At 41.7% G+C, this 24719-nt stretch overlaps 1 protein-coding gene across 1 annotated transcript in view; it reads left to right on the forward strand.

The window, feature by feature from the left end:
* Positions 1–1434: 1434 nt before the first annotated feature.
* arhgap20 (Rho GTPase activating protein 20) overlaps positions 1435–24719 on the forward strand; it is an 87107-nt gene continuing 63822 nt past the window's right edge. Inside the window, exons 1-2 of the mRNA XM_078403209.1 lie at positions 1435–1649; positions 20714–20799. Of these exons, the coding sequence (XP_078259335.1) occupies positions 1557–1649; positions 20714–20799 (179 nt within the window). The 5' untranslated portion in view covers positions 1435–1556. The remainder of the gene's footprint in view (positions 1650–20713; positions 20800–24719) is intronic.

A 24719-nucleotide genomic window follows, 5' to 3' on the forward strand; every position in this document is an offset into this window, starting at 1 on the left:
GAGGTGTTCAGCGAAACGATCGCCGAGCCTGCGTTTGGTCTCGCCGAGTGCTGGAGGAACTCAGCGGGTCAAGCAGCATATGTGGAGTGAAATGGACAGACGTTTCGGGTCGGGATCCTTCTTCAGATTTAAAAATTCTAGCATCTGCCGTAACTTGTGCCTCCATAAAACTGTGGGAACCGGGGCGATGGGATAATGATCGTGACGACTTATTTTATATCTAGGCACCGCTTCTCTTTGGAGAAGCTTAGCTTCTCATCTGCGTGTGAATATCTATTTCCAGTCGAGTCCTAGCAGACATTCGTTCGGTTCGTAGGTATGTGGACCAGGGTGCAGTCAGATGGGATTCGTTTAAATTGGCATCATGTTCGGCGTCGTGGATCGAAGGGCTTGTTTCTGTGTTGTCCAATTATGTATTCTGTGTTCTAAAAGGGTAGAGATAAGATTCGTGTTTGGCTCCATGTATACTTGTGTGGTCAGAGACCATTAATGTGTGTGACTGTGTGTGTGTGCCTCAAACAAATCCCCAAACATCTTGGATCTGTTTGCCATTGGATTAATCATTCGCTCTGTTAAGCGGTGGCGGCACCGGCACCTTGTAGGCAGACCATTTCCCCCCAACCGCCCCCCATCATCAAATTCAACAACGACGCACAGGCATCTTCCACTCCCTGGAACTGGAGTACAGAAGGATCATCCTCCAACTCGACGGCCTACCAAGGACGAAGAACAAAGGATCCACTGGTCCCTCTGACTCTGTCCTTGGGATATAATAGTAATTTATATGGGTGGCGGTGAGACATGGAAAGGCTTTACGGATGGGAGGGATGAAGAGGATGAAGAAGCGGAAGATTGAAATTGCCTGAAGCGAGGACACTGACAACTAACTTGAATGTTGGGGGACAGAGGCGGAGCACATTTCATAAGTCTATGAACTTCAGACTAGTCCTAGCATGACACCCATTATGTCTATCGCCTTTCTGAATTACAGCAATCGTGTAATCCCCAGAATTTAATTGCAACCATTTGAAACATAGATTTGGAATCTACATTGACGACCACACTTCTGTAGAATCTAGGCAAGCATAGTGAGAACGATCGCAGCATTTTCCCTGACGTTATTGAATCAAAATAAATCACAGAAGTTCACTCGGGCACGAACTTAACGCGAGTGAGAAGCGTGTTGGTGCTGCCGTGTCGTGTATTTCTGTGATCGTCTTGGAGTGAGTGAGACTGACCAGGAGTAACGGGATCTGACCACAAATAAGCAGATTTTCCACGGGCAGCAAAAGTAATCCGGGGTTTTGTTAAGACCCAAGTCTGGTGGACTCGAAAGGAGCAGTATCCATGGCAAAGCAATGACGCTGGCTTTAACTGAGCGTATAACACGGTCGTCAGATAGCAAGACAACTTGCGCCGACACTGCTGATAGACTGCGAGAGGGAGAGAAGCGAGGTCTGACCTACATGAAGCTCCAACTCCCGGTTTTGTGAATCGCGGTCTTGTCCCAGCAATGGATTCTGAGACCGATTAAGGAATTACTCCTCTTCCAAACCATGTCGCCGCAACAAGATAACATTGGTCAGAGTCGTTCCTCTTCGTTGTCGGGGGAAACTCGAACACCGCGCCGCGGAGGGACCGATAAGAAGGTAACGGCAAATTTCACCTACCGTGCACAAAATATGCATCGCCCCCGTGCCCTGTAGAAATAGTTGGGTGTAATCTGGACTGTTGTTTGTACGCGATGGTTATATTTTGGTTTATTTACTACGAATATTGACCAAAGCAGGGCTAGGTGTTTTCAGCTGGTGATTTAATGTGTAGTAGTGTTTACGGTAAAGTATATGCCTTTTCTTTGGCAGAGGCCGAATTAGGGAAAAGTGGGTCCCAGTGCTCTGTGGCTGAAAAAAACGGCACACATAAAGCCAAGTGTTCAGAATGACAGACTTAACTAACTGGAATTTAGAAGGATGAGAGGAGATCTTATCGAAACGTATAAGATTATTAAGGGGTTGGACACGTTAGAGGCAGGAAACATGTTCCCAATGTTGGGGGTCCAGAACAAGGGGCCAGTTTAAGAATAAGGGGTAGGCCATTTAGAACTGAAATGAGGAAAAACTTTTTCAGTCAGAGAGTTGTGAATCTGTGGAATTCTCTGCCTCAGAAGGCAGTGGAAGCCAATTCTCTGAATGCATTCAAGAGAGAGCTGGACAGAGCTCTTAAGGATAGCGGAGTCAGGGGGTATGGGGAGAAGGCAGGAACGGGGTACTGATTGAGAATGATCAGCCATGATCACATTGAATGACGGTGCTGGCTCGAAGGGCCGAATGGCCTCCTCCTGCACCTATTGTCTATTCACGAATATATTGCCGGCAAACACAGTGTACGTGCGTCAACACTAATGGCTGGTAAAACATATCGTTGTGTGTGATATGCGATAAAATGCAGCATTTTAGTGGTTTGAGCTTTTGTCCTGTGTTGTCACAGGAAAATAATCGTTCCATTGATGAAAGAGATAGCGGTTGTCTATTGACTTCATCGATCACATTTGCATCAGGGACGATAATTTATTTGCGAGCCATTGTGTTTGGAAAGCGGTGGCAAATAGGTGACAATTGGATTATTGCAGCGTTAATCTGGTGCAAATGGCCAATTTGAGTTTTCTTTCGGGAGATATTTTGGTTAATATTGGTTTACTGCTGTGTGGAAAAACTTTGGCTGGCTTGCCATCTAATTTTGGAGTGATGGTTCGGAGTAATGCGCTTTTAAAAGGCAAAGGTAGTAGTGGTTCACCTTCAAAAGATTTGAAAAGATAAAACGGAGACGCAAGGAATTGCAGATGATGTGTTCTTTGTTAAAACATAACGTGCTAGAGGGAAAGTGCTGCACATTGTGCTCAGCGGGTCAGGCCGCATCTATGGAGGGAATGGATAAATAGCGTTCTGATTCGGGACCTTTCTTCAGATGAAGTCAAAGTCTGAAGAAGGGTCCCGACCCGGCCTGACCAGTGGATTTCCTCCAGCATTTCGTGTTTTGCTTTGGAATGGTAACGTTGACATGGACGAGTTGCGCCGAATGGCCTATTGCCATGCTGTAGCATTCTATGACTCTAAAGTCAACAATGGCTTGGAGCTGGAACTGTAAGGTTGTGTTAACAGAATGCCGTGGCAGATTACTCAAGGACATCGTTTATACCTAGAAACAAGGAACTTCAGATGCTGGTTTGCAACAAAAAAAGACACAAAGTGCTGGAGTAACTCCAGGTGACCATGGACAGGTAACGTTTCGAGTTGGGACCCTTGAAGAAAGCCAGAATCTAGTCACCTATCCATGTTCTCTAGAGATGCTTCCTTTCCTTCTGAGTTAGTCCAACACTTTGTGTGTATGTTTATATCGTTTATACATTGCTTTTGATATCTGTTCTCCGGGTAAAGAATTTGAGATTAGTTTATTGTCACGTGTACTGAGGTACGGTAAAAAGCTTTTGTTGCCTGCTAACCAGTCAGCGGAAAGACAAGACATGATTACAAACCAGCCGTCCACGTTGTGTTTTGTTATGTTGTGTCATCTAAGAGTGCCTAATATATTAAATGTTCTTTGTAATTCATTGATTGTTTTGTTCTCCTTGCGATATCAGTAGTAACTTGAAGTATTGTTCAGGGTTTCTGTATGAGTGCTTGGAAAGTACACAAAGGTGACATGGATGCTGAACGGGAGCCAAATAAAGCAAAGACTAAAAAATACCCCAGCAAAACTGTTATGTACACGTGTTTGCAAAGTGTTGGATATATAGGGTTTACAAAATATAGGGAATAGATAGGGTGAATGTTCAATCTTTTACGCAGAGTAGGGGAATCAAGAACCAGGGGACATAGGTTTAAGGTGAGGGGAAAGATTTAATCGGAACCCGAGGGGCAACTTTTTCACTCAGTGGGTGGTAGGTATATGGAACGAGCTGCCAGAGGAGATTGTTGAGGCGGGTATTACAACACATTCAAAAGGAATTTGGACATGTGCATGGATAAAAAGGTCATAAGAAATAGGAGTAGAGTTAGGCCATTCGGCCCATCAAGTCTTCTCTGCAATTCAATCATGGCTGATCTATCTCTCCTAACCCCATGCTCCTGCCTTCTCCCCATAACCTCTGACACCTGTACTAATCAATAATCATGGTCAGGGGGATATGGTCTTAATGCAGGCAGGTGGGACTAGTGTTGATGAGGCACCTTGGTCGGCATGGGCAATGACTATATATGCAGGTGTTTGCTGGAAGGGGCTTATTCACAACATAAGTTTAACTTTTACTTTAAATGTGAGAAGGTAGCCAAGAAATCTTTCATCTTCTTTTAATTTAATGACTTGACTTGAGTGCTCGTAGTTATGTAAGCAATAAAGTCACCGCAGAAAACATTTAACTGGTAGAAACGCTTAACTGCACTCAATGATTGGCAGGAGTATAAACGCTGGTATGAGAGTGGACGGTAAACACACGTCTGCCAGAGAGGGGACAGTGTCAGCAGTACATTGCTTGGATGCTTAGCATTGCTTTATCACCATTTGGATACGTTGGTCAATATTTGCTCTTCATAAATGGGGAGAGAATAATTATCCTGCAGAAAGGAATCATTTTAAGGCACTGTGGATGTTACCTCCTATTAAAAAAAAGTTTAAATTATTCGTATTAGTTTAAATGTGCCCTTCATCGAATGAAACTTGGAAACGCTGTTTAAATCAACAATTTTGTTTTGCTGTTTATCTTCAATATGAGCTCTGGTCCTAATCCTATGTTTCAGCTCACTTCTCTGTCTAACCTCTTATTAAATTTTGGCATGCTTTCAATTTCTAGGATTAGCAGTGTGTTCTACAGTCCAAAAACCCTGTGAATAGGTTTCTTCCAATACCTGTCCTAAATCTCTTATATTTATACCATCTCTATTGGTTCTAGATCAGGTTATGAATGATGTTTGAGGCTTTTAGATAGACATTTGGATATGCAGGGAATGGAGGGTTATAGATCATGCGCGGGCAGAGGAAATCAGTTTAACTTGGCATTATGTTTGGCATGGACATTGTGGGCCGATGGGCATGTTCTTGTACTGTACTGTCCTACATTCTAAGTAAAGAACTTGCTTCTTCCTCAAAACAAAGTGCCAGAGTAATCAGATCAGGCACCATTTGAGAGGGAATAGTTAGGTGACTTTTCAGATTAGGACCTTTCTTCAGACTGTAAAGAAGGATGTTGACACAAAGCATCATCTATCCATTCCTCCCATGGATGTTGCTTGACCCCGTGAGTTACTCCAGCACTTTATGTTTTGCTCAAGATTCCAGCATCTACAATTCCTCGTATCTCCACTTGCCTTGTCCTGTTTGCTCTGTTCCATTCTTTCATAATTTTTAAACACACAATCAAGTCACCCAGAAATTTAAAAATAATTTTCTAGTGAATTGCTGTAAAATTGTTTTTATAGCTATCATGACCTTCATAAATTATAGTCTAAAACCACCCATTGAACTTCAGCAAAAGGTATACCAAGGTTTGTCATTGATCTGCTGTAATCTTGACTCATAAGTCATGATTCATGGCTTTCTTCATTGGAATGGCTGATTTTATTGTTTTACCTAAACTGCAAAATCCCTCCGCTCTTTTATAATAAGCCCTGGCATCTCCTTTGCACAATGACTATTGCCCTTGATTCTAGTATCAGCTGCATAGTAGAACATCAGTGCCTCCAACCTGCAATTCAAATCATTGATGTACATGTGTGCAAAAGCAACCCGATAGCTGCCATTTGCAGAAAAAGACACAAAATGCTGGAGTGACTCATGAGAGGAATAGATAGGGTAAACGCAGTGTCTTTTACCCGTAGTAGGGGGTATCAAGAACCAGAGGGCTTAGGTTTAAGTTGAGGATGGAAAGATTTAATTGGAACATGAGGGGCAACTTTTTTTACACAGAGGATAGTGGGTATATGGAACAAGCTGCCAGGGGAGGTAGTTGGGACAGGCACTATCACGTGTTTAAGAAACATTAGGACAGGTACATGGATAGGATAGGTTGAGAAGGATATGGGCTAAATGCAGGCAGGTGGAACGTGTAGATCGGGCACCTTGGTTGGCGTGGGCAAGTTGGGTCGAAGTGTCTGTTTTCACGCAGTATGATTCAGTGGGTCAGGCAGCATATCTAGAGAGCATGGATGGGTGGTGTTTTGGGTCAGGACCCTTTTTCCAGACTGTTGGGTGGGTGGGGGGAGAAAGCTGGAAGAGAGGAGGGGCAGGGCAAAATGTAGCAAGTGATGTGGATATAGGTGAGGGGGGTTTTGATTGGCAGATGGTTGGACAAGGCCCAAGATGGGGAAAAAAAATGAGGATAGAAGGGAAATGAATTGTGAAGGCAGAGGAAGGAATATAAGTGGACGGAGATGGGAAGAAGAAAGGGAAAAATAGGTGTGCATCCTAATGGGTCTCCAATCCTATGGGTTACAGGAAAGAGAGGGAGAAAGGGGGGAGAGTGGGGGGAAGAAAAAAAGTAATGTTTGTATGCTGGATACCTAAAATTGGAGAATTCAACATTTATACTGTTAGGTTGCAAGCCCAGGATAGAAAGGTCAGTTTAGGAATGGGAAGGGAAGTTAAAATTGTTAGCAACTGAGAGATGCAGCAGGCCTTATCATATATCATATATATCATATATATATATATACAGCCGGAAACAGGCCTTTTCGGCCCTCCAAGTCCGTGCCGCCCAGCGATCCCCATACATTAACACTATCCTACACCCACTAGGGACAATTTTTACATTTACCCAGCCAATTAACCTACATACCTGTACGTCTTTGGAGTGTGGGAGGAAACCGAAGATCTCGGAGAAAACCCACGCAGGTCACGGGGAGAACGTACAAACTCCTTACAGTGCAGCACCCTTAGTCAGGATTTAACCTGAGTCTCCGGCGCTGCATTCGCTGTAAAGCAGCAACTCTACCGCTGCGCTACCGTGCCGCCCCTTGGTGGATTAATGGCAAATGTTCAGCAAAACATTCAGCGAACCAAGCGCAAGTGTTCAGCGAAACGGTCACCCCGTCTACACTTGATCTCGCTGATGTAAAGGAGGCCACATTGGGAATACCAAATGCAGTTGATAAGATGTGAGGAGGTGCACATGAGCCTCTGTCGCACCTGGAAGAATTGCTGGGGTCCCTGGATGGATGTGAGGGAAGATGTATAAGGACAGGTGTTACATCTGCATAACCACATCAACTACATTCGGTATTCCCAATGTGGCCTCCTTTACATCAGCAAGACCAAGTGTAGACGGGGTGACCGTTTTGCTGAACACTTGCGCTTGGTTCGCCAAGGCCTGATGGATCATTTGCTGGGTAAAGTACCTGAGGAGGGGGTAGTGTGGGTTCGAAGGAATGAGTGAACCAATAAGTTGCAGAGGAAGCAGTCTTTACAGAAGGAGGAAAGGGGTGGGGATGTGACTGGTGGTGGGATCACATTGAAGGTAGTGGAAATGTCAGAAAATGTCAGGCATTTGCAGAATATTGCTAGTCATTATTATATTCACTCTGAGAAACGTAATCCTATTCTTAGCTTCATTCCATCAAACCAATTCTAATCCAATTTGCTACCCTCCTTTTCATTTAATTTATTTTTCAATAGTTTCCAGTGTGGTGCCATGTCATCGGATACAGAAGTTTCCAGGGAGCCGACCAAAATTGCCTGGCTAATTGATTATTCAATTTCCTTCACTCTTAAAACTTTCTGCCAAATTTCTTTAAAAAATGCTGTGAGCCAGTTCTTTCGATAATCTCCTCTCCATTCCCCATCAAGTGATACATGTAGGTAGTGATTAAGAAAGAAGGGTCTCGACACAAAATGTCACCCATTCCTTCTCTGCCTGCCCCGCTGAGTTACTCCAGCTTTTTGTGTCTATCTAAGGCATATGGTATGTTTGACTTTAAGGCATATGGTATGTTTGACTTTATTGATCAGGGCATTGAGTATAAGGGTTAGGAAGTCATGATGCATCTCTAGGAGATTAGTTTATCTTGGCATCATGTCCGGCACAGACTTTGTGGGCTGAAGGGCTAAGTTCCTGCACTGTGCTGTCCTTTGATGACAGATATGGTGAGGCATTCAGCAAAATAGATCATTCCACTCATGGACAGAGTGTTTCAGTACAAAGCAGCATTCTGTTGGGCAGGAACATCAAGGAGCTAAGATGAGTACATGGAGTTGAGTACATGGAGTTCAGTTATAGGTCAGTCACATCCTGTGAGTGAACGAGAAGATTTGAAGGGCTGAATGGTTTATCTCTCTGCTTATGGTTGTTCCAGAAAGAAACAGTATGTATCCATATGAATGCCAAATCATGTCAATGGGGGTAAGCTCAGGGGTAGAACATTTGACTACAGATCAAGAGGTCTCTGATTCAAATCTGGACGCTTCCTCTTTTTGAGGTGGCATAGTGGCTCAGCTGGTAGAATTGCTGCCTCACAGTACCAAAGACCCAGGTTCAATCCTGTCCTCGGGTGCTTTCTGTGTGGAGTTTGCACATTCTCCCTGTGACTATGGATTTCCTCTGGGTGCTCCAATTTCCTCCCACATTCTAAAGACATGCATGTTTGTCGGTTAATAGGCCTCTGTAAATTGCCCCAGGGATGAAGGGAGTGGATGCGAACATGAGATAACATAGAGTATAAGAAAATAACTGCAGATGCTCATACAAATCGAAGGTATTTATTCACAAAATGCTGGAGTAACTCAGCAGGTCAGGCAGCATCTCAGGAGAGAAGGAATGGGTGACGTTTGGGGTCGAGTCTGAAGAAGGGTCTTGACCTGAAACGTCACCCATTCCTTCTCTCCTGAGATGCTGCCTGACCTGCTGAGTTACTCCAGCATTTTGTGATGAGATAACATAGAAGTGGTGTGAACAGGTGATCAATGATCGGCGTGGACCTGTTTGGCCGAAAGGACTGTTTCCATTGCTGTATCTCTAAACATAAATATAAGCTCTAAATATGTTTGCAAGAAAAATTGAACTATTACATCAAACTCTTGAAACTAAGTAGAGAAACTAATTTCCTGTAGTTACTCTGCAGTATTTAAGATTTCCACATTTTATTTATGCATGGTGATGAAGTTTGTGAGAGGGCCGGCAAGTTTCAAGCCAATGTTTTGCATTGTAAAATAATACTTTGGGAAAGTGCTGTTCGATATGGATCATGGCATATGGCAAGTAACAGTAAACTCCATTGGAGAGTTCAAGGGGTTGAGGAGAGATTTCTTTAGCCAGAGGGTGGTGAATCTGGAATTCATTGCCACAGGTGGCTGTGGAGGCCAAGACATTGGGTAGTTTTAAAGCAGAGATTGATAGGTTCTTGATTAATAAGGCCATCAAAGGTTACTGGGAGAAGGCACGAGAACGGGGTTGAGTGGGAAAAGTAGATCAGCCATGATCGAATGGCGGAGTAGACTTGATGGACCGAATGGCCCAATTTGGCTTCTATCTCTTATGGTCTTAATTGACAAGAATAGTTCTAATACTTTGAAGGTTTTCACGATAAACCAGCAGCAGGGAACGATCGGGATCAGATGAAACAAAATTGCCAAAAATCTACATTACTGTTGATGGCTGCCAACAATTAGTGAAAAATGAGTGCATTGACATGTGTTTTTACTGTTTAGAAGGCACAAATGGATTTGGGAAGTAATTAGTGTAGGTGTTCTGTGTATTATGCCGCTGCCCATTTGTGCTGCCTAGATCTGGAGTTTCTCTGAGTAATGCTCATCAATGCTCTTGAACTGTAAAAAAACACATCACTGTAAAGAAAGAATCACTGGCTCTAAACAAATTCCAACTAAATTGCAACTCATTGCAAATACACTATAAAATTAGAATCTCCAACTACACCTTTCTTTGTCCCGCCCCCTCCCCTGACATCAGTCTGAAGAAGGGTCTCGACCCGAAACGTCACCCATTCCTTCTCTCCTGAGATGCTGCCTGACCCGCTGAATTACTCCAGCATTTTGTGATACCTATAAAATTAGAAGAAGTGTTCATGGCCTTAACAAGATCAAATTAAAATAGATGGCAACAAAAGGAACTGTAGATGCTGGGTTACTAAAAAAGACACAAATGCTGGAGTAACTCAGCAGGCCAGGCAGTATCTCTGGAGGACATGGATAGGCAATGTTTCGTGTTGAGACCTTTCATCCCCATGTCCTCCAGAGATGCTGACTGACTCGCTGTGTTACTCCAGCACTTTGTCTTTTTCTAAAATAAATGTAATATGGTACCATTAAAATAATGTGAAGTGGTCATCCATTATTTATAAGAATGTTATTTTTTAGCCTGTGTTGTTCCTTAGCACCTATAAAAAAGATTTACTTTTTCCCCCATAGCAGTAAGATATTATAATGTACAATCCTGACTACAGGTTCTGTTTGTAAGGGGTTTGTATGTTCTCCCTCTTCCAGGTGCTCCAGTCCCCTCCCACACTCCAAAGGTGTAATGATTTGTAGGTTAATTGGCTTTGTTAATATTGTAAATTGTCCCTACTGTGTAGGGGAGTGTTAATGTATGGGTGATTGCTGGTCAGTGCGGACTCAATGGGCCAAAAGGCCTATTTCTGCGCTGCATCTCTAAAGTAAATCCGAGTTCACAAAGCATAACAAAGTAAACAAACCAACAGTTGAAACCGAGACAAATGGGTTTGGCATAATATTTATTATGGAGATGTAGTTGTGTGATGACGAAGGTTATGGATTAAATATTTGACAGTACAAAGTTTAGAAATTAGAAAGTGGATAGGTTTACAAAACAGTTCATATAATAAAAGATGACATAAAGTCATGAGGGAGGAATGATCTTTGTCCTGCTCAGAAAGAAGCATAATCAACAGTGGTGGAAATAAGAATTAACAAGGGAACAAAGGCACTATTTCCCTTACAGACCCCTGCCACTAACAAATGAAATAGAGAAAGAATTAAGAAGTATAGAAACAAGGAATTACAACTGCTGGTTTACAAAAAAAGACACAAAGTGCTGGAGTAACTCAGCGTGTCAGGCAGCACCCCTGGAGAACATGGGCTTGCAGCCCTTCAGCACCATTCTTAATTATCCAGTGGCTCGATGAAAAATATTCTCTTTTACCAAAATAATTAATTAAGAAATATGAAAAGCTTGGAGTAAAAGGTAACAGAATAATTGTTTGGAACTAACTTTCAAAGGGACTGACATATAATATCAACAAAAGTAGTCTGAAGGATGAGTTCATTGAATAAATTCAGGACATTTTTCTACAACAATATATCATGTAACCAACTAGGAACAAATTATTTTGGACTTTTCCTTTGTAATATTACAGGATTCATTTGTAATTTCATACTAAGAGATTGTCTATAGAAAAAATAATCACAATATGAGAAGAAGTTTATATACAATGTTGGAGAGATGCTTTTTGGCAAAAATCTAGCTAATTATTAAAACAACCAAGTTATGTGGGTGTGAGAGGTGAATCACTGAAATGGACCTGGAAAATAGATTAAAAGGTTTATGGGTAGATAAATAATTACAGGCTTTTAAGGAAATACTTGAAACAAAAACAGTAAAATGTCAGAAATAATCAGCAGGTCAGCACTTTGCCAAAACAGGGAAAGTGAGAAAATAAATTAATTTGACTTTACAGTGGGAGTGTGAGAGAAATTGGTAAAATAGAATATTTCTGATAGGGCCTCTGGATAGTAGATGAATGGTGGCAGGAAAACAAACAAAAGTACCTGGCACACAGCTGGTTGAATTGTTGGTTCAGAACTCTAGTGACCCCGGTTCAATCCCGATCTCTGTTCCTCTGCGTGTGTGTGAAGTTTGCATGTTCTCCCTGTTACCGGGTGTGTGTTTCCTCTGGGTGCTATGGTTTCCTCAAAGACATGTTGGTTGTTTGGTTAATTGGACATTGTAAAAATTGTTCCTAGTGTGTAGGCGAGTGGTAAAAGCTGGTGGGAGTTACTTAGAAACTTGGAAAATAGGTGCAGGAGTAGACCATTCAGCCCTTCGAGCCAACACCGCCATTCAATATGATCATCCAAAATCAGTACCCCATTCTGGCTTTCTCACATATCCCTTGATTCCGTTAACCCTAAGAACTATAAGAGCTTATGTACCTTCCTACAAGACTCATGTCTATGCATCTTATCAGTATAATTTAACCCTCCTATCCCCAATTCATTCCCTGAAAAATGTTCTTTACCCTCTTCAAAGTGATGGTTGAGTGATGGGCTGGGTAAGGATTCTGCCATTGTTTATCCATGCCCAATAAAACATGCAATAACCCAGAGACACCATCAGTGTATAACGCAAGCCTGATGCTTTCTCTTTATGGTTTCTGTCAGTGGTGGTGCGGCTGCAGTCTACCTGTCTGGGTGAGCCTGTCGAGCCTCTCGACACTGCCGGAGGAGAGGCGGCGAGCTCTGGGGCTGCAGTCTGGAGTGGTTGGGCTGGAGAACTCTGAGTCCGCCTTGTTGTTTGCATCCTCCCTGGAGAGCAGCAGCTCCTTGGCACATTTGTGACAGACACTATGCTGGCAGGGGATGAGTGAAGAGCTCCTTACAGGATGGCCAGATCAGCTCCCGCTCAATGTTTTTAATGGGAACCTCACCATGAGTTGATGGAAATGTGCAGAGAGTAAAACAATGGAAGAATGTTGCATTTTACATCTTACTTATTTCTAATCTTTCTGAGTTTGAGCAAGAGTTCATTGACCTTGTGTTCTTTGTTTCCCTTTTCATAGATACTGCAGAGTACTTCCAACAATTTTTGTTTTAATTATTATTTCCAAATACTGGCAATTCCATTTTCTTAATGCTTTCACACCAGGAAGTATTCTCTATGATCTCAAAATGAATCTAACTTCCATATGTTCCATTGAGTATAATGCAAAGTTACAAAGGCTGCATTTTTTCAGCTTATTTGGGATATGCAATTTGTTTGGAGGACAAACATTAAATCAAAGACTTCAGCAGCCTAGTTTGTTGGAAGCTATTAGCTCATCTTAAAATATTTTTCTCCTATGTTTGTGGGCAATCAACCGAAGGAGTAAAGAATTGATTCTAACCTCTGAGTTTGACCTGTCAGCTGATATAATTGATTCATCCTGACAACCCAAATTGGAGTAAAGAAAAGTCTGATTTCTCTTGTGAACAAGCATGGATGAAGATGTGTCAGCTTAAGGACCAGTGAATATTAATCATGTTTAATACACACACATACCAAATAACATCTTGTAAAAAAATATAGGAGAATGCTTGTAAAGGCTACATTTATGTGTTCTTTGCATTCATTGAATATATGTGCCATTGCAAATCTCCTGCTTCAAACATTCCCTATTGCTTTTTTTAGCAAGGATCTATATTGGGAAAGTTTGTGTACACAAGGAATTCATATCTGTTCTTTGTCTGTGCCCTGCCTCCGTGACGGGTGGGAACGAAATACTAGACGACACTGTGGATACATTCTGTTTATGAGCGTCATCAAGCAATTCTCTTAAGAGAATAGTTTTTTAAATGACAAAGCAGCCATCTGCATGTATAAAATGGATTTCTTCCTATTTTCATCACCAAAAAAACCTCCTGTTTTACAATAAGGTGGTTTCTGTCCAACTTTACCTAACTTTTACTTGCAATTTTAGCAATCATTTATGAGTGAAAACATTGAAAGACTTGTTTTCATAGGTCGCCTATTGTAATTTCAGCATGCCCCCCGAAAGATTTGTGGCCATTAAAGAATTTTCTTAAAAACTCATTGTTATAATGTGCAAGACCATGCAAACACCACACATACAGCACCTGAGGTCAGGATTGAACCTGGGTCCCTGGTGCTGTGAGGCAGCAGCTCTCCCAGCTGTGCCACTGTGCCTCCATAATACCTGTGGTTGTGTTAACATCACCACAAACAATATTCCCTCATCCAATATCTGAGCCAATTCTTAGCCTTTCCTCACCTCCCATCTCCAGATGGATGTTTACAATTGAAGTCACTGGATTGTTAACACCAGCACAGCTCAGGTCAGGGAGGACAACTGTAGACTCCTGACAAAATAACATTGGCTGCAGTTCAGAAATAGTTGTCTGTGACGCGCTTTGAAGAGACTGGGACTGCAAAAGATGTTAATAAAGGAAATTAATTTCTCTCCAGCACTACTTGCGTAAAATGCTGTTAATGCATTACAGATTCAGATATGTTGATGGCAGTGGTCAATAATTTGGAGCACTGGGCTAACAAACCAGAGACTCCATTTCAAATCCTACCATGGCAGCTGTGGAATTCTTACAGAGAGGTCCTCCAGGGTAGCTGCCTGGCCCACGGAGTTACTCCAACACTTTGTATTCCATGCAAGATTCCAGCATCTTCAATTGCTTGTGTCTTGCTGTGAAATTTAAATTGGAAGGAGTCTGAGTAACAATGACCACAAAACTACTGGATCGTCATGAAAACCCATCTGGTTCACACATACCCAGTCTGCCTCTTATGTGATTCCATGTTGTCATCTCTTAAAAATGCACAATGAAATGGTTCAGCTGACTTTCGTGTTCTTGTTCTATGTCCGTATAAATCTTGAGAGTCTTCAAGGTACAACAGAAATCTTTATTACAGTAACTTAATGCTGGCAGCAAGACAACTAAAATGGCTGCAACCCCACGATCTGACTGAACACTCCACACTGTACAGCCAAGATAACTATGTACAAAACATCTCCCTTTGTCCTGTGCAGAGCTATCTGCTGCACGGGAAGAGCAATGGGTCCTCCCACCCCACACGGTCCATCAAACATCACACTCCCCCTTTCCAGTTTGAACGTCTCTAGTCCTGAATGAGTCGCCTTGGGGGAGTACCACGATTGCAACGTGTCAATCGACGAAGGACCACAGGCAGATCGGCAGGGAGTTCGTCTGGTGGAACTTCATCAAACCAAGGGACGGGCAAATCAGGCACTCCGGTGTCCACACGATTCGGCACCGGGGTGTCCGACTGCTTAGTTCTGGTCAGGCTCTGCGCAGTCTTCGCTGGAGGAACGCGGCTTCTTAATTGGTCATCATGCCGTCGGCACTGTCCTTCGTGTCCTTGGACGGTGTACATTTTGTTTCCAATGTGAGCCATGATCCTGCCAGCGCACCATTTGTTTCGCTTGGTCCTATAATTGCGGTAATATACGTAGTCGCCAATGTTGAATTTGGACTTATTCGACTTCGTTGGCTGAGTGCGCGCCGTATAAAAGTTACGGGTCGGTTTCAAAACTGATAGGGGAGAGTGCACTTGACGTCCGAGCAACATCTCCGCTGGCGTTCGACCGGTAATGCAGTTTGGAACAGTTCGATACTTCTGTAAGAAATCACGCAATGCCAGTTGTTTTGATTTCTTTTCAATTTCTACAGCACGTTTCATGGCTTGCTTGAAAACACCGACGAGGCACTCTGCCTCACCATTTGAGGGTGGATGAAAAGGTGCTGATGTCAGATGCACGATTGAGTGATGTTTGCACCAGTCACTGAACATTTGCAAGGCAAATTGGGATCCATTGTCGCTTACGATTGTTAAAGGCAATCCCCAAATGGCGAACAAAGCGTCGAGCACAGAAGTGGTTGTTTCGGTGGTTGGATATTTATCATTTGGATAACATGTGGCCATTTCGAATGGGCATCCATGACGACCAGCCACATGTCCTCCAGGAATGGTCTGGCAAAATCTATGTGGATTCGCTGCCATGGTTGGTCGGGAACGGGTCATGGGGAGGTCGTTTCCGGCGGATTCGGCGCTCTTTCGGCACATGGTGTGCAGTCCTTGCAGTGGTCGGCTATATCGGCCTCGATATTCGGCCACCACACATGCATGCGGGCGAGCGCCTTCATTCGCACAATTCCAATGTGTGCCTTGTGCAATATTTTCAGAATTGGCGATCGCAGTTCCGTCGGAATGATTACTCGACAGTCGCGGAGCAGAATGCCATCCTTTGAGGAGATTTCCGTTTGCGCATTCTGGAATGAGCGGAATTCCTTGTCCAGTTTGGGACTGTTTGGTCACCCCTGAGTGACAAAATGTCGTACCTTCGACAAAATAGGATCTGTGCTCATATAGTTGGTGATCGTCCTTGCAGAGACGGGGAAATCGGACATGACCCGCGTGTTGAGCAAGTTCACGTACATCTCAATTTCCATAATTGCCTCCTCTTTATCGAACGTCAGGTCGGGTCCAATCAGTAGACGAGACAGTGCATTGGCATGCTCGGCAGACTGTCGGTAAATGATGCGGTAATCATATCCCATCATGATCAGGGCATTAAACATCACACTGACCACTCAGATATCATCTCCTTCTCAAGACAGCAATACATTTTGAATATGTAGAAACAAGAAAATGCAGATTTTGGTTTACACAAAAGGACACAAAGTGCTGGAGTTACTCAGCGGGGTAGGCAGCATCTCTGGAGAACATGGATAGGTGAGATTTTGATCAGCCACAGATACCCTGTCCCCCACATATAAATTAAACAATAAAGTTACCTACAATACTTCCACTGTGTTGGAATCAGCTATCCATTGTCAGAGTTGCTGATTGACTGTCATAGCTAACAGCAACTCAATTGAATTTTCTCTCGAGCACAGGAAGTTGAGAGGAAACCTGCTAGAAGTATATAACATCATGAGTAGGCAGCCTGAAATTGTTTCTCAGGGTGGAAATGTCAGACTAGACGGCATAGCTTTAAGGTGAGAGGGGTAAAGTTTAAAGTTGTGCAAGCAGGATTTTTACACAGAGTGGTGGGTGTCTGGAATGTGTTGCCAGGATGATGGTGGAAACAAATACGAAAGTGTTGCTTAGGAGGCTTTTAGATAGACACATGGATATGCAGAGAATGGAGGGATGTGGATCACGTGCAGACAGGTGAGATTAGTGAATCTTGGCATCATGTTTGACCCAGACATTATGGGCTGACAGGCCTATTCTTGCGCTGTATTATTCTACGTCAATTGTATAATGCAGCAATTTGCATCAACAAACTACAGACCTATGAAAGATTTGGGCAATAACACTGATGGCACTGACAGAATAAGCTGATGATCTGAAACACCACTGATTTTATCAAATGCATCGACTAATAATTTATCCAAAGCTGGAAGTGGTGACCATGTTATATTGGGCAAATATAAAAGTGTGGACATTTAATTTAGTTTAGTTTAGAGGCACAACGCAGATGCAAGCCCTTAGGTCACTGATCTGCACCGACCAGCGATCACCCCGTACACTAGCACTATCCTACACACTAGGGACAATTTACAATTTTACCGAAGCCAATTAACCTACAAACCTGCACATCTTTGGAATGTGGGAGGCAACTGCAGCACCCAGGGAAAACCCACGTGGCCACGGCGAGAACGTGCAAACTCCGCACAGACAGCACCAATAGTCGGGATTGAACCTGGGTCTCTGGTGCTGTAAGTCAGCAATTCTACCTGTTGCACCACCGTTCCACCTGGCGTGCATTGACTGCAAAGATCACTCATTTTTAGAGCCATATTTACAATTTCAATATTGGACCATATTATACAATCCACAATGTCGAGCCAGTCCAAGTGCCACATGTATCTTCACCTATTTCTGCATAATTGGTGAAAAATCAACATTTGTTTCGTAAAATATTTTATTTTTTAATATTCATTTATATCTGTAAATTAAACACAATTCAGTAGTGCAAAATGTTGCGTGCTATTGTGACTCTCAGTGCATCTATAATTTGTAATATTGACGGTCATAAAATATTTTCACGGCTGGCCAGAATTTTTGTTATAATTGAACAATTAGTACTTATTAATTGCACAATATTTGACTAATCACTAGATATGAATCATTTATTAAAAAAAATATTAAATAGTTTAAGTCACGGTTTTACAAGACGAGAAATAATATCCACAGTCTTTCTGTTTATTTCTGATGATCTGTATATCTATTGTTCTGCCTATAATTAGCAATTAAACTTTGTTTGCAATACATCTTTGATAATTAATTCGCTGGACATTTAAAATTAGAGTAGCTATAATATGCATTTTTCACACAGGGTGGTGCATATATGGAATGAACTGCCAGAGGAGGTAGTTGAGAAGCAAGTACAATACTGTACCAATATTTAAAAGGCACTTGGACAGGTCCATGGATAGGAATGGTTTAGAGGGATATGGACCAAATGTGGTCAAATGGGACTAACTTAGATGGGGCGTCTTGTTTGGCATGGACGATTTCGGCAGAAGGACCTGTTTCCATACTGTATGACTCTTTGACACTCTCCAAGCTTCGACAGAAAATATCTCTTCCACTTGCCAATATAAGCCGTTTGAAACCACTTGTAATATTTTCTTCAAACAATTTTAGTCCCCAGACTCTGAATGAGATGATGGAAATAACAATACATATTTATCTAGAATAAATTTCAGGGAAAGATTTATGTACTTTAAGGTATTTAATGTTCATTATTTAATTCCAGTTGCCAACCTCCTCTCGCTATGAAAGAATTTATCCAGGGACAGAGTGTTCATTCTAGAGATATTTTTGAAGAAGGGTCTCGACCAGAAACAACATCTGTCTATTCCTTCCACAGATGCTCCCTGACCTGCTGCATTCCTCCAGCACTTTGCTTTTCGCTCAAGTTTCAGGCATCTGCAGTTCCTTGTGTTTCCATGACCACTAGTCAGCTGGAAGAAATATTACAGGTGGCCTGAGTGGGAACTGTATCCATGGCTTTCCTTTCTCTTGTGTGACCACGTTGACAATGGCAGCTTTACAAGTGAATAGTTCTGATGTGTATTATGATGCTAGTTGCAATGATTACTCATGAATTTCCACTCCATTATATAAGAAATACTGGCATTAGAGACTTTCCAAAAGAAGGAAATGTATTGGCTGTAGGGTGACATTTCCACCAATGTGAAAGATACATCTTCTGGATGCGCTGGGGCGCATCCTCAGTGATGTGACCTGGGGTCATCGGGTGTTTCGGGTCTCACAACATCAGACACCCTCGCCCAGGCGACCCAGCTGGGGTTGATCAGGCCCCGACTTGTGTCCCAGCAGCAACCGCCCACGGATCAGTATAAGTATTGGCTGTAGGGTGACATTTCCACCAAAACTAAGTGGCCTTATAATATATTATTTTGAACAACAATGATAGGAAAACTTTATGAAGTTTTTATCCAAACCGCTTGAAGAATATTGTTCGCAAAATATTTATTCAAAATATCACAGATTTGCTATATGGAAGTCCCCATCTTCTAAATTTATATCGTCACTCTATGCATAGTAGTGGAAAATGTATTGGAAGGTAAACATTTTTTGGCCAGTGTAATATATAAATGGCAGAATCATACAGGCAGGAGGAGGCCATTCAGTCTAAAATACCTATACCAGCTTTTTATAAAAACTATCTGAATAGTCCGAGTATTCAATTTATTTTGCTGTAGCCCATAAATTTTTCCTTTTTACATACTTAGAGTAACATTGTCACATTCTCATTCTCTTCTGACAATGAACAGGCTATGATGTGTGACTATTCAGAAGCTTTACTCTGTTTAGAGTTTAGAGCATGGAAACAGACCCTTCAGCTCACTGAGTCCACGCTGACCATCAATCCCCCATTGACAGTAGTTCTATGTTATTCCACTTTCTCATCTGCTCCGCACACATCAGGAGCAATTTACAAAGGCCAATTCACCTCCAAACCTGAACATCTTTGAGAAGTGGGAGAAAACTGGAGAATCTGAAGGAAAATTCTACACAAACACCCGAAGTCAAGATTAAACCCGGGTCTCTGGCGCTGAAAGGCAGTAGCTCTACCTTCTGTGCCACTGTGCCACCCCAAATTGTATTGTATAAGATGTTGTTACATTAATACATCATAAGGTATTTGGCCATAGTTTCTTTTGAATATTAAAGAAAGTGGTGCTTTCGGAAGATTTCCATCATGCTCTTGTTACCTTAAAGAGATAGCAAAAACACCTCATGAACTCTCTGTGATTCTATTGACTGTGAGCAAGTAGATTTGAATAAGAGGTATCCATCTGGTCAGAAAGGTATCTTACTTTGTGACATTGCAATAGTTTATAAACTATTATACAGGAAAATATATTTTAGCAGAGATCTCTGAATAACTCACATTAAATTGCACAAGGTGTGCTGTGGAATTTTAGCGCATTACAACATAGAAATTATATTTTCTGTATGTGGTTGGATATTCAACCTAAACTGTCCTTTCAAAGTGTGATGAACCAAAGTGGACGTGCTGCCAAATCACATTGAGTAGTTACCAATCTATTCACAATGCTTTAAAGATTTTGAACACAACAATTTTAACATATGCTTTTCAATTTTTTACACCTGTTCTGCAAAGGTTTCTTTGCAATACAGTTCACTGGGTAACAGCCAACCCCTTCGGGGCTACAGAGCATCTGATGCCAGACAGCTGCCTGCATAAAACATGAACCAAATCCCTGACATATCTCCATAATCTCAAGGGGGACTGGTGCTAAAACAAAGTCTACGAAGTTGCTAAGATTGGTATAGTTAAAATAGTTAAATTTGATTAGATTACAAAAACCCGCCATTTCCAAGTGGAGGACAAATTGATGTAGTTAATTTTGATTAATTATTGTTATCTTTCTCCTTGTGCAGAAAATGAAGAGTCTGGCCCAGAGACGACAATCGGCCCCCTCTTTGGTGATTAGCAAAGCACTTAACAAAACCAGAACACTCTCCAGGTAAATCTGCCTGTTCAGGTGCTGCATCATTTTGGAATTTAACAATCTAATATCAGGATTAAAAATAACGTTCTTTTTAAAACTCACCCAATGAAGTTGGCAATTAAATGTAGTCACGTTACTTTTATGATGAAAATTAGACCAGCCAAATATGTCTATTATCATTGTGTTGCCTCGTTAAACAAGGAAAAAGGCTATGCATCAGAATGGTTATAATTGAAAAGCCATGGTCAGTGATTAGGAAGTGATTCTGCGGAGCATGTTTGGCATTCCTGTATATAATATTATTCAAATGTAATTCCTTCTGATGGTACACATGGTTTTCATTAATACATTTCCATACATCAATGTGTTTTAATTGGATTCCTTGGATTTTCCTTGCAGAAGAGGTTTGTTTTGAACTATCTGTTCTTAAACTTCACTGCAAAGTTCTATGAATCTGATTAACATTTGGCAGGATCAAATGTACCTTCATTTCTAAGAAACTTACTTGAGAGTGGATTTTTGGCATGCCACTGTTTGACAATTAGGCATCACTTTCAGGGCCTGAAATGTGCTCTGATATGATATCATTGTGGTATGCGCATGATAAGGTGGAGATGTTGTTCATGCCGCTCAAAGCTCCAGTTTGAGAGCTTGTCTTAATGACTGAGGAGACCACAGTGCACTAACCTAGTTAAAGGATTCATGAAAATCTAATAGATTGCTACTATCTACCCATCCTCGAAAAAGAGAGGTACGGAGAAACATGACTACACTGCTAGCTTATGACCAGAGGTACTGAACTCAACATAATAATACTTGTGGAATGTCTGTTCATTTCATGTCGATATATGGTGCCTCGAAGTATGGCTGCCAGGGGATTAGGGAATAGTGCCAAAAATGTTGTTATCTGTTGCATCTTGTACAACCTCACCTGAAAATAGGCTGCGACCATGGAGTAGATTGGAGAAGAGGCAGAAGGAAGCTGTGACAAAGGTTAACCTCAACAAAATTAAGTCAGCCTCACTATTACAGTGACTCTAAATTACCTTTGAACATTGTGAGGTCGTGGAAGTCACTATATAATTGCAGGTTCCTCCTATTTCTCTTCTACTTTTGAAGGGCATGAAAGGCTGCAACAGTGATTTGTGCGTTTCTGTCATGCCATAGTAAAACTAACCATCACGTCCATTAACCAAAGCCTGCTTTGGGTCGTCTGCAAACAGTGTTTCCTACTCAGGGTAATCTGTTTCATGGTTAACGAACTGTCAGCAGGCAACACAATAGCTGAAATTGCACATTATTGACAAAGTGTGACCAAGTGTAAGAAAATAACTGCAGATACTGGTAAAATCGAAGGTATTTATTCACAAAATGCTGGAGTAACTCAGCAGGTCAGGCAGCATCTCAGGAGAGAAGGAATGGGTGACGTTTCGGGTTGAGACCCTTCTTCAGACTGAAGAAGTGTAACCAAAGTGTTCATTATATTATGAAAAATTATATAGAGAAACTGGACAAAATGTAACGGTAGCACAGCGGTAGAGTTGCTGCTTTACAGCGAATGCAGCACCGGAGACTCAGGTTCGATCCTGACTACGGGTGCTGCACTGTAAGGAGTTTGTACGTTCTCCCCGTGACCTGCGTGGGTTTTCGCCGAGATCTTCGGTTTCCTCCCACACTCCAAAAGACGTACAGGTATGTAGGTTAATTGGCTGGGTAAATGTAAAAATTGTCCCTAGTGGGTGTAGGATAGTGTTAATGTACGGGGATCGCTGGGCGGCACGGACTTGGTGGGCCGAAAAGGCCTGTTTCCGGCTGTATATATATGATATGATATGATATGATAAAGACATTTCAAGGACAATGTCAGAACCGGGAACATATATCAATTAGAAAATAAGAACAATTATTTTTCCTTGAAACAGAAGGTTTATTATTAACATAATAGATGCCTTTAAAATGACGAAAGGTTTTGAATGCAAAAAGAGTGCTTCCACTCCTTTCACCAGGAAATTAAACAGTAAATACAGAAAAAGCTGCTTTACCAAGGAGTCACTGGCCTTTATCAAAATGTTGTGAGAATGTCATCTATAGCACAAGAACAGAACCTTCAGTCCAAATTGTCCATGCCGACTATGATGCCCCATCTAAGCTCGTCCAAATTGCTTGCATTTGTCCTTTATGCCTCTAATTCTTTCCTATTGTAGTTTTAAGAGAAGACAGCAGCCCTTTAAAAAATGCTGAACCTGTATTAGCACCTTTCCTGCTAGTGCTGAATTCCACTAATACATAGAAGATACAAGAGACTGCAGATGTTGGAATCTTGAGCAAAAAAACAGACTGCTGAGGAACTCAGTGGCCATGCAGCATCTGTGGAGGGAAATGAACTGAAGAAGCCTCCCAATCCAAAATTACGTTTGTCCACCTCCCTCCACAGATGCTACCTGACTTGCTGAGATCCTCCAGCAATTTGTTTCTTTACACCAATATATAAATGGACACAATACTTTATAGCACAAAGTATGCTCAGAACATTCTCATTTCTATTGCTTAGTTGTGAATAACATGTTCTCAGTTGTTCCACTGGGAACACATTATTCTCTTCATTATTTTATGATATATGACCAATATCTTCTGGTTAATTTTGTCGAGATATGCTTTCTGAAGCATGTGGTATTCATTAAAAAAAATACAATAGAGGAAAAATCTTCTACTTGTGTCACTTCTACAATAAAACTTCTCAAGAGAATGTCTGGTTTTCTGTTGGGGAATGGGAGTTTATGGGCTGTGCAGGTTTTACTTTGCAGCAAAACAGAACGTACTGGAATAACGCATCGGGTTAGGCAGCATCTGTGGATAAGAAACATTTTGGGTCAGGACCCTTCTTCAGACTCCGCAGACTCTGCAGTCTCTTGTGTGTTCACTATTTTGCAGACCTTGCAGCTCGCTAATGAGGTTTGTTTCAGCAGCAGGTCAGTAACTTTCTACGAGATCGATCATGTACAATGAAAGTATTACTCTGTAAAACAAACAATGAATTTGTGAAGCATTCTTCTGGCATTAAATTTAATCAGATTTTTTTTGCCAAAGTAATCAAAACTAAAAATGTCACCACTTGAATTCCAGAAGCAGTTGTTTCCCACCTACATATTTCAGAAATGTCCTTGGGAATTGAACAGCTTTTTCTAACTGAGGTTTTGGCAGAGACCAGATTCTACTTTTTTTTCACCTTTTGCTTCCTCGTGATTTGACCAAGTTTCTCCCGTGTTGCTCCCTCTGAGCGCCATCTCAGGATGCCTGAAAGTTTTCTGTGCTTGGAGGAAATTCTTGACTTGGTTTGGCAGACAGCAGCAAGATATTTAACTAGACGCACACATTCAGCAGATGTTTAACTTTATTATTGTTAATTTAACTGCTGAGTGTCATGGATGCAAGACAACAGAGCCAGTTAATATATGAAAATGCAGATTACCACTAAAAGATAGATAAAATTTAACATCATAACAAGTGTTTCACTGGGTTTTAATGTCGAGAGAACATGGACTGCAGAGACATTTGCTGATTTTTGATTATAAGCAATCCTGTTCTGGAGGGAATTTAGAGCAGACGTTGATTGAATTACTTAATGTCAGATGCACTTAGAAGGTATTTCATTTTCTGCAACTGCTTTTTGCTTCAAAACCCTGCCCTTAATATTTCATCTAAGGCGATTGAGCTCTGGTAAGCTTTAATTTTCTGAATGAAAATAACAGGTCTAATTCAAGATCCAGCTTCCTTGTATTCTCTCCTCACTTTTGCTGCTCTCTTTAAGGTGGTGGCATGGTACACTTCCACAGAAGCCATTTGCCCGTCAGAAATATTCCTCATATTTGATGTTCACTTTGAGCATTAAGAGGTCGCTTGACCACTGTGAACTTCATAGTCAAGCCTGATCATAC

Source organism: Rhinoraja longicauda, chromosome 7 (assembly GCF_053455715.1).
Source record: "Rhinoraja longicauda isolate Sanriku21f chromosome 7, sRhiLon1.1, whole genome shotgun sequence".
NCBI classification, from domain to species: domain Eukaryota; kingdom Metazoa; phylum Chordata; class Chondrichthyes; order Rajiformes; family Arhynchobatidae; genus Rhinoraja; species Rhinoraja longicauda.